Consider the following 11,766-nt stretch of genomic DNA (forward strand, 5'->3'; position numbering starts at 1 on the left):
TCCTCCTGTAGACATTAGAGGCCAAAAAGACTTTTTGGCAAAAAAACAAACACCACCTTAATAATTATCCGGACCCCTTCCTCTACTTTCCTTTCCCTTTCCTCAAATATCAGTCAATTTTAAAGTTAAGGTAAGTAAAATAGGGGTGAGAGAAATTTAATGAAAAGTGAAACAAGTGGACATTAGCTACTTATTTTCAAATAATAATACCACCACCCATTAATATAGACCTTGTTTTAGTTAAAGCTAATTGTGATGTGAAATTGTGAATGCAATGAAAAAGTAAATCGAAACCATGACAGCCCATATATATAGAAACCGATATTTATGATTATTCAGAACAGAACAGATTTTCCATCTGTAATGAAGTGGTAATAACTAGTACTTATTGCATACATAATTCATTTATAAAATAATGTAGAAAAAAGTTAGAAATTATTTGTTGCAAATAAATTACTCAACAAAACTTTGCAACAAGTTTGTAATGATTATAAGCAGTAAACAGCTTGGTTGGAATGTGTGGATTAGATATACGCAAGTGAGGTCCTGTCTTGATCAGGTTGAGGGCGACCCCGAGTAGGAGTTGGTGGTCTTTGATTATTAAGCTCCTACAAACACAAGAAAAACAAAATTTATGCAAAAATAAATAAATAAAAGATTATTATTTAGTTAATTACCTGCATCCAATTGTTTTCCTCCGGGGGTGGGAGATGTTGTGGATTTGATTCTGGTTCAAGTGTGAGTGTCTGTGTGTGTGTGAGTGGTGGTAAAGGATGAATAAGTTTAGGAACAACCACCAATCCTCTCCCAATCACCAGTATTGCTCCAGCATTATTAGCAGTCCCTGAATCCAATTATCAACACACATTTAATTTTGTCAATTTGATTATTATTATTATTATTTTTTTAAATTAAATTGAAGAGCCTCCCCTACCACAATAGTTTGTTGCGGAGAAAAGGGTAATCAACTGTCCATGAGCAAACCTCTCAAAACCGTCCATCACGCATTCGTGGGCTCTTATAATCATTTGAAGTTTGTTTCTTTTACAAAACTCTGCAACCCTATCAGGCTGCAATGCAACTAGTTAGTTACACTTCAATATGATGATGCTTAATAATAATATACACCAAATGCAATTAACGTAGAATATGAAGATTAATTAGCCCATTGAACACGTCGTCGTATCATACCCCAAACGTAACAAGACCGGGTCCCCTTGCATTTGGTCTCAAACCTTCCACACTATCGTTTTCCGTCGGATCAGACCTAAATTAATGATAAAAAAAAAAAAAAGATGGATGGATGGAACAATGGGAGATTATATAAAAACTTTACTCTTTAGGGTTTACGAAAGGCTACCATACCATAGCAAATCCATGAGGACAACAGATCCAGCATCCATGGTTATGGGCCTCTCTATTTTCTCAATCTGTTCTACCAAATGAATCGACCTTCCAATCCCACCATGCATACAGATTATCTTGTCCTCAATCAGCGCCGCTAGTGGAAGAATATTGAACAGATGATTAAACCGCTGCCACGCCCATATCCCATCGTTCTCCCCCTTCATATCATAATTAATCACATATCATCCCGAATTAAAAACCTAATCTTCCAAATTAACCCCACTAATCACACTCACATACGTACGTACGTACCATTCTCTCTATGCATTCAAGTCGAAAACCAAATAGCGCATTTATATCAGCTGCCTCATGATTCCCACGTATCAAGTGAACGTTGTCAGGATACTGAATCTACAAACAGTAAATATACATGATGATAATAAACAATTAATACACAAGTGTAATGTGTAATTGGAATATTGTTATAAGCTACATGAAGTAGAAGTAGAAATTTGCCTGCCTTTAGAGCAAGGAGCAAAGTGATTGTCTCCAAGCTATGCTGTCCTCTATCAACATAATCTCCTAGGAATAAATAGTCGATATATCTGAAACAAAACCAAACCAAACCTACTCACTACTCAGACATGTTAGTTTAGTTAAGATCTGAATGAGATTGTGTGTTACGTACGTTATATCTCCACCAGTTGAGGGGAAACCATATTCATCAAATAATCGCATCAAATCACCAAACTGTCCATGTAAATCACCAAACACTTTAACCGGAGCTTTCAACTGAAGAACAGTCGCCTCCTGCATTAAGATTTGTTCAGCAGCGTAACAAAGCTCTCCCACTTCATAAGCATCCAGGAAAAACGTCCTTTCGATAGGCGGTTTCCAGTTTCTAGGCGTAAGCAAACTAGAAATCACCTGAATATATATACATATAATAAAACACACACACACACACATTATATTATTTATCTATATATATTAATTATTAATTCAAAAACAAAATTTAATTAAACCTTCTTGTGCAAGCCTTGAGGTGACTTTTGCCTCATGAAACGTTTGGCGCCAGGATGTGACATGTCAGGCATCATCCGTTTGCTTTCATTCTCAAAATGATCCAGTGACAGCTGTCGCACCAATCCACCTAGGTTTCCTATTGCCTCTCTAGCAATCACAACCTGTACGTAATAAATATATAATTAATATTTAATAGTGTATGTATATATATCAAATAATAATTAAAGCTTTCAACTTTCTGATGCATATAATATATTCAGGTGTCTTAATTAATGAACGAAGACAACACTTACTGCTCTAGGGTGAAGATGCACATCTCCTGGTTTATCACCACCTTCTGTATTAATCCCCGTAGCTTGATTTGTCATCACTGAAGTTGCAATATGTGTTTGTGCAGCTTGCCACGTAGAATGAACAGCATCAGCTTCAGCCACCCTCTGACTAGCTTCTTTATCCACACTGCACACACAAACATGTCAGTGATTTTCGATTAGGGTAATTAAGCATATATATATATATATATATATATATATATATATATATATATATATATATATATATATATATATATGTATGTATATATATATATATATATATATATTTTCTACACACACTAAAATGGACCAAAACAATTAAGGATAACCTTAAGGGACTTTCATGTCCATCATCTTGAGATATAGGATCAAATGGGCACAAATTCGTCCTGGGACTTGCCATATTTGAACACTTTTCAGATGTTAATCCAGGATTATTTGCATCAGAATGAAAAGGCGAATTCTCTGCTACCAGAAAATCACCTAACAATAGATCTGCAGCAAATGTAACAAGTAATTATTATAATCTGACAACACATGAAATAAGTAGTTGTAGGACGCCAAGGTTCCATTTTAAATAGGGAGCTTTTAGTGTGTTACTGTTACCTCCCCTAAGACCACCATACACATACAAACGAGAACCGACCGATGACGTGGCATGCCTACAGCGACGCATGAGCTCCAAAGACTCATCTTCCATTTGCCCATTGTTGTTGCTCTGTGAAGAAGTCACCAATCCATTTCTATCCAACCAAACTCCAGCAGCAGTGTCCAATACTGTAAAATGTACACTTTTAATTACCCTTTTACCTTTTTACTAGAAGTGGAAAAACTCTATATAGTATTTTTTTTTTACAAAGTTAAAACCGACATTAACCTGAAAGGGCTGCTTCACCATCTACCATTTTTCCTCCCCTAAGAGCACCTCCCGTCACATGCAATCTAGCACCAACAAATACCTGATCACAATAAGCAAATAAGTTAATTAATACCATGTAGGATTAAAACAAAAGGAAATTTGGGACAGTTTTATATTTTTCTACACATACACACTCATGTAAAGGTATGACTTACCGCAGCATGTTGGTACCTTGATGATGGTGAAACTCCAGGTGCAAGTGTCCATTCCCATTCTCCATTTTTATGCATCATCAGTCCATAAGCATCTGACAAAGGCTGGAGATGCATATATACACAATATAAAATTTTCCATTTAAAGTTTACTTCTATTGACAAGAAAGTTGTACTTAAATATTATTCTTAAGGCCGAGGGGATATACTGAAACAATATGCCATACCGAGCCTGAGGTGTCTCTTCCACCACAAAGTAGAAACATACCATCTGAGCGGGCACTAGCTGTTGCGTACCTGCAGAGAGTATTCATGAATAATTACTAACCGGTCCCTCCAGTATCCTGATGTGCGATTTTGGTCCTCTAATTAGCTAAAATCTTAGAGATAAGAAAAAAGAAAAAATTGAATTTTGAAATACATACTTACATTCTAGCAGAAGGCTTATCACCTTCTATATTTAACCTCAGCCACATATATGGTTTTTGAGCAGTATCCAGAGCCCAAGTATCTGAAAGCACTTTCTTTCCTGGGGAAAACAGATGATATTATATGTTTATGAACAATTAAAAAGATATGGTATACAAATGTGAATTGATTATTGTACTCACCATCATTGCCACTAACAGTAACAAGGTATCGTTGGGCAACCAAGTCCATAACATGGCCATAACGTGGGCCCGGACCCTGTCCTTGAACAACAACTCTGTACTCAAAAGCAAGAAAACCAAATCAAAATCTAAAGGGAAAATACATTACAAGAGAAGATTATCAGTCTAAACTTTTATAAAAGAAGCCTACCGGTGCCATTTGTATTTGTCATTAGTCAAATCGAGCACATAGAGATCATCGGTTGAATGGCCAGCAGGACCTATGCCACCCTATTAATGCAATATCAACTTTATCATAGATTAGAACCACGAATTCAAAAACAAATTGGGTGTTTTGATGTGTTTTTCAGGTAATACAACCATGCATTCTCATACTTCTGCTTTTGGATTGTAAATGTACTACTTAATCACCTGAAATACAACCATGGTTCCAACAGAAGCAGCTGCATGAGCAGCCCTGGGTGAAGGGGCTTCCCCAGCTGGACGCATTCTGAGAAACGTTTTAGCAAATCAACATTTGATTTCTAAGCAGTATAAGGAATTTAAACGCAAGAACAGCGTAGAACTGAAGTAACCTCGTCCATTTTTTAGTAAGAACATCATACGAATGAACAGAGTTTGTCACTCCGGCTAATCCTGAAGTTAATAAATGAACAAAAAGTTATCATTATGCTTATATTACAACAAATTGTATATAAAATAAAAGTTGAGATGAAATGAATGATGATTACGGATGCCGGTGGAGGTGCCTCCTTCAATGGCGGTAGCGCCACCGAATAAAATAAGACGAGGTCCGTGTGATTTGGTTTGGGCAACGGCGGTAAGAGTGTGGCCACAGCGAGGGCCAGGGGCGTCATCATCTGTGTCCCAATACGTCTCCAATGGGAAATAGGTTGGAGCCGGATGTAGCCACGGCTTCGGATCCATCAAAATCAAAAGGAAAATCCCCAGTTATTGTAAATCGATTGTAACAAATACAAAGTATACGAATGATCTAACTTGTGAAAGTGAATCAAAGAAAAAACCACCTCCGTGTCAAGGTGGTTAATGGAGGAGGTGACACCGAAGTCAGCCGTGGGGTTTGAGGATTTGAATATCGTACTGAATTTGAATCGACTTTTGATGAGGGAGGTCGAATTGAGCAATTAATGCAATTATCACACAATACATTAACAAAAGAATAGTGATAAAAAATAATATTTGAGCAGTGTGATTGATGATTTGAATATAGAACTGAATTTGGATTTGAAAATAGTAGTGAATTTTAGTAGGGAGGGGCGAATTGAGCAACAAATCCCCAAGAGATGAATCAGAAACAGGGGAATGGCGAAGAGAAGAGAATAGCATAGAAGAAAGGCGCTTTTTCTCTGAAGAATATTTAGTAACTGATTTTTTAGAGTAAATTACAAGAATGGTCACTGCGGTTTGAGATGATCTGCATATTTGGTCCTCATCTTTTTTAAATCGAACCATGGTTTGGATTTCTGTTTTAGGTGATCAGGTGTCGACGTTTATATTCTTTTATATTTTATTTTATTTTTGTTATTTTATTAGAAAACATATTTAAAAAATATATGAAGCCTATAGTTTATATTTCAATCCATTTAAATAACTCAATGCCTCCATCCACGTAAAAAAAGAAAAAAAATATAAAAAAAAAAGTCTTGAAATATAAACGACGTTTGGACTGAGGTATTATCAACATCTTTGAAGCATCATATGATATTGTCCTGATGATCACTCCCACCCGACCACTAGTTTTGCTCTCTGTCGTTTGTCATTCGTCATCTGACTATCACTATAATCCTAACACCACCCCTCCGTCAAGTACTAGGCCGCCTTTAGTATTATTTACTCTCTTATTTTTTCTGTTTCATTTACATAAGAAACCACATGGTTTTGGGTTTTAAATTTGCCACTGCAACAAAAACATAATAAAAACATATGTGTTCATGCACCTTAATAGATCCAGGTTTATTATATTATAGCAACCTATTTTGAAAAAAAAAATAGTACAAACACTAGCCTCTTGGTCTTGATCTTGATCTTGATATTCTTGATTCCTCATTTAAGATCTTGCAACAACCATATTTTCTTGGATGAAAGGACCCAAAGTAGTAATCCTTCTTTTGCTTCGCACCAAGACACCAAGAGCAGATCCAAAGGATACTAGGAGAAATGATTAATCTCAAAAAACCCTACAAGGGTTTGGAAATCGTTCACTAGAAGGTGGAAGAAAGGATTGACGAAATCTCAAGCCAAGGTGCAAGGAATGATGAGATCCCTAACACCTTATTTATAGTCTTAGATCATTATCCCAAATACATCTCCAATCCTATGTGAGATGGATGCATTTTCAAAAATCCCTTATTCCTTAGAAATTATGGAATATTCCAATAAGTTAACTTTTAACTAGTTAATATTCAATCCCTTTTTATTAATTAAAGCTATTTAATTAATTTCAAAATAATTTCTAATTAATTTTTTTATTCATAATAAATTAACAAATTTATTTCACTTAATTCTTTATTGCTCAATTGAGTCATGAGGTTAACCCAAAATGGTGATGTTATTATTAGAAATATTACCAATAGTTAATAACCTTGGATGCCTTTCCAACAACCACTACCGCCACCACCTTCGTTGCTACCACCACCATCACCACTACCATCTCCTCCAATACCACAACCACTTACACCTCCACCACCACCATCCCACCATTACCACAATTGTCAATCACCACTACCGCAACCACCACTACCTCCGTCACCACTATCACCAACACACACAACCACCTGCTATTACATCCACCATTACTGTCACCATCACCACCATATGTGATACATAATTATGATATTTTGAGGATCATTCGAGTTAGAGACTTGTGAAAGGTGTAGTACAACCATAGTTTCACAACAGGAGTCAAATATGGACTAATATATGGATGTGTTTTCGGGTGCGGAATCGGCCAAAGGGTGATTAACATCGAAGGTAATGCAACATGCTTGAAAGAGATTTCTCTAGGCATCGTAGTTTAGTTCCTCGAGCTCAAGAGTGATCATTACATAAGCTCGAGTGTTGGTGTTGGCAAATTCTTTATCCGTTACATCCTTATTGGTGGTTGTGTCTATCATAAGGAGATTGGGAAAATAGAAAGGATGATAAAGCATCAAAATCTTCTTTTGGTTATGATGTTGATAACGAGGAGCGGTTGAAGATATTAAACATGAATCACACATTGTTGGTGTTTTGGTCGAAAAATAATGAAGTAGGAATCAACCAAATTGTATGAGAGGCTGTGGTGTTGTGATCAATTTGAATATGCTAATGGAATATAAATGACACAAGCGAGTTTACAAGGGAAGACCTTGATCCTTGTTAGGATCTCTGGCATAAAACCTTGGGAGGTGATAATAATCACCTGTCTTGTTGTGTTTATTAATCTCAAAGTAGGTTTACAGTGATAATGAAGATAATACGAGTACAAGTGAATTAGTAAAGCTTTTATGTGTGTGTAGTGTGCGATTTACATGTTTTATTTATAGCCTAGACTAAGAAACAAGAAGTCTGATATTTTTGGGATCATCTGGGATGAATATTTGCACATTGTTTGACTTGGTATTCTCGGGTCTTAAGCTTGGTTGAAGTGGTTCTCCATTGAGAACGAGTCTTATCTTGACTACTTTTGCACAAGTGAGAAAAAGAAAGAAGAATATAGTCGTTAAAAGTCTTAGTAAATAAGGCTTCAGAAATATTAAGGATCCTGAATATGATTCTAGGATCCTGCCCCTAACAATTGCCCCCAAATTATACTTACAAAATATTAATGTTAATTTCCAATATTTAAGGCATATTAAAAAAAATGAGATAATGAATTTGATTTTCAAACCCTAATCGAATAGGATTTATCTGTTCTATGAGCATCATTACGCAGTAAAATCTCACTCTCTCTATCTCTTCTATCATTTAGGTTAAATATGGATAACCGCCTAACTTCCTTTACCTTCCCTAATATTTCTCTTGATCATCTCTGGTCACCTTTGTTGGGTTTTAAGCTATGGTGCACATGCAACTCTAAATGCTTTGGATCTATGTTTTCTCTAACTATACATGCAATAAAATTTTCAAAGCATGAAGCCTACATCTAGCGTACAATTTGGTACATGAATCATAAAACTAGATAGAATAATACCTCCTTATTATAGCTTGTAGTTTTGGCAATTCAAGAGCTCAACACCTCAAATGTGATGCCTCAAATGGTTCACAAACACCATGAACAAAGGAGGACTTTAAGAGAGAGTATGGAGCATACACAATCGGTTATATGAACTCTTAGAACACTTTGTGTCAACCGATTTTGGCTAAGGGGTAACATTTATATAGTGTAGGATTCCAAGAGTCATGGGTAAACCCTAATCCATACACTTGAGTTATGATCCATATCTCATGTGGGTTAACTCTTATGGATACTTTCATAAACTTAACCCAGCATGGATCAATAGCCCAAACACCATATATTAATGATTAAATAATCAGTCCCCGTTAATTTAATTAGTCTCTTTTGATCACTAAATTAATTCCAAATTAATTCTTGATCAATACTAATTAAACAATATGATTTCATATTAATATATTATATTTATAATATATTAATAAATCATATATAACCTCTTTCTCAACATGCTTTTCCTTTAAGCTTCCCTTGATCCTACAAAACATCAAAATGTAATCTTATCACATCATGTATTAAGAATCTACCAATAGGAACTTAATACAGTTAGACAGTTGACTTACTTGAAGGGAGTCAAACTTTTTGACTTTACCATCATTGTGGTCCTTCAGGTAGATATGACAGCTTCGCAACCAATGCCCCTTCTATTGGCAATAAAAACAAATAGATTCTTTTGGAATGATACACATGACATCTCATAATTAGCCTTCCCTTTTCCCTTGGAAAGAGAAATCTTTTTTGTGCTTCCAATGTTTCCATTGTTAATGTCCCTGGAAGTTTGGGAAGTAGATCTTTCAATCAAATTTGCATTACTAGTGCGCTAAATCATTACTGATTCAACAACAATTAGCAAATATGTAAGATCGATAAGGGACGTGCCACAGTATGTCATATAGTAATCTTTAATGAACTCAACATATGACTCAGGAAGTGATTGAAGAACCCAGCCAACAGTTAACTTCCTCGACACAATAACTCCTAACATTCCCAACATGTCAATGTATGACTTCATCTCCAAGACATGTGCACACAGACCTTCCATCTTAATGTTTGCTTGCCAATATGGCTTGAGTGACAATGAAATTTTAAAGTCTTTGAACTTGTGGGTTAGGGAGAATTATTGGAGGGGGTGGAGGAAGTGAAGTATGATTTCCATTTCCATGATCCAATCGTGGGATATCATCTTCATAAGGAAAGCTTTTTCCAAAAGATTTGGGAAGACCATAGTTGTCTGACCTAGACATCTATAATGGAAGAAATTCAAGTTAGTTGATTTAAATTCTTAATATAACACCCAAAATGAAATAGTAAGGCTAGGACCCAACACAATATTCTACAATTCGGAAGAGGGATGCCGTAATCCAACTGTAAAATATTTGAAGGTAGGTAAATGGCGATTTACCAATTTCCACCATTAAAAACGAAAATGAATTTTAGGTTTTAAATGAATTGAAATTTCTAGATTCTTTGAGATTCATTGAACTTTTCAACGGCATGTTTAAATCTCGATTATGCCCTTCAAGTTTGTGACTGGGATTTCGGGGATCACAAACAAGGTGTGAATAACCATGCAAATTAGCTTGGTACACTTAATGTTTCAAATCACTTAATCAATGTGCCGGTTAACGACACACGCTCCATTGATCTATGATTAACATCGAGCTACCCATTGCCATCCTTCATTAGTCCCAAATTAGTGTGTCGGTTAACCACACACGCTCCACTAACGACTAATAAGGTCCAATGTGCAAGTTCATGGGTTAGCACCAAATTCACATTTTTTCAAAGTAACTAAGATTGGGAATTTATAAGTGTTTAGTTACTTGGTATTTTCATTATTCTTTTAATGAGAATTAATGTCCTATTCTAACCGTTTGGCTAACGATACTCCACTAGTCAAGGAAGCGGTGGGTGAGAGTGAACACCCATTAAACCGCCATTTTATAGGCAATAACCTTATACCCTCACTTATAGACCGACTTCGTGAATGAGGCCTACTAATGGTAAAACTGATTTTTTACTTATACATATAATATATTAAACTTTTTAATTTTATATAGTATAAGGGTGTATTTTAAACTTTTAAAATACTAGGTGGTTTAATGTATTAATAAATTATACTCTTAATTTAATTAAACTTAAACCATGTCATTATGAATTTATTAAACTTCTCTTTTCAATTAAACACTTTAAGTAATTTAATAAAGTACATAAGGTGTAATTGAACTATTCAAAACATCTAGGTTATTAAAAAATTCAAAATTAAAACTATTTAATTAAATTTTAAATTATGAAACCAAGAGATGCATCTTTTGAAACCTTTCAATTAATAGAGTTAATGTTTTCATAATTTGATACTTTTCAAATACCAAAACTCGAGGGCAAGTTTTGTAACTATTGAAAACCTTTTCATTTCCATAACTTATGAGTTTAATGTTATTTTAATGGATGAGACTTTTCATGTTCCATAACTTGAGGAGAGGTCATGAAATTTATTCAAAAAACATTTAGATCAATTTTAATGGATGAGACTTTTCATGTTCCAACCGCCTTCACAAGTAATTTCTTTCTCTTCTTTTCCTTTTGTTTTTCTCTTTTTATGATCATGGGCAAGAAGACAACTCGCTCCTGTGCCAACATTATTGTCCCTTCCGAGAATGACTTCATTGATCAAGGGATACTGACCTATGATGAGGTTTGTTACTTTGATGATGAAGACATGCAGTCTCTCAAAGTCGACAAAGCTTTTTCTTCTGAAGTAATCTTCAGGTCTTTCGAGGCTTCTATTCACAATGATTTCGTTTCTTCTTCCTAGGTATGCTTCCATGAGTATCCCTTTTCTATGGGTTTCAAATACCCTTTCTCGAGCATTGTTTCCATTTTCTTCCAAGCCACCAAACATTTGTATATTCAAGTTATGCCCGTTATCTAGAGGATTTTATTATGGATTGATTGAGTGACTCGTTCCCAAAATCTGGACATAGGTCTTGCCGAGTTGGCTTATGTTTATGACCTTTCTACTTTTGGGAATTCTTGTTTTTTGCTTAAATTCAAAACCAAAAAACTTCCTCTTATTTTGAAAAAAAACACAATGATGGAGCTTGGAAAGAAAAATACCTTTTTGTGAGGCATGACTCTATTGCTGGCAGGAATCTCTTTCCCAAAG

General features: G+C 35.3%; 1 protein-coding gene across 1 annotated transcript; it reads right to left on the minus strand.

Moving 5' to 3' along the window:
* Positions 1-377: 377 nt before the first annotated feature.
* LOC145008891 (serine/threonine-protein phosphatase BSL1-like) lies at positions 378-5,683 on the minus strand. Its single transcript, XM_078967517.1, has 21 exons — positions 5,101-5,683; positions 4,945-5,005; positions 4,781-4,859; positions 4,560-4,639; positions 4,370-4,464; positions 4,188-4,287; positions 3,986-4,055; positions 3,762-3,863; positions 3,565-3,646; positions 3,294-3,464; positions 3,017-3,182; positions 2,667-2,832; positions 2,373-2,534; positions 2,036-2,274; positions 1,868-1,952; positions 1,660-1,758; positions 1,366-1,565; positions 1,192-1,267; positions 935-1,070; positions 678-844; positions 378-608 (listed from the first exon to the last, which is right to left on the minus strand). Exons 1-21 carry the CDS (start codon positions 5,294-5,296, stop codon positions 525-527), a joined length of 2,616 nt encoding a protein of 871 aa, XP_078823643.1. The 5' UTR covers positions 5,297-5,683; the 3' UTR covers positions 378-524.
* Positions 5,684-11,766: the final 6,083 nt, after the last annotated feature.

The sequence above is a fragment of the Lactuca saligna genome, chromosome 8 (genome assembly GCF_052625555.1).
Source record: "Lactuca saligna cultivar CGN05327 chromosome 8, ASM5262555v1, whole genome shotgun sequence".
NCBI classification, from domain to species: domain Eukaryota; kingdom Viridiplantae; phylum Streptophyta; class Magnoliopsida; order Asterales; family Asteraceae; genus Lactuca; species Lactuca saligna.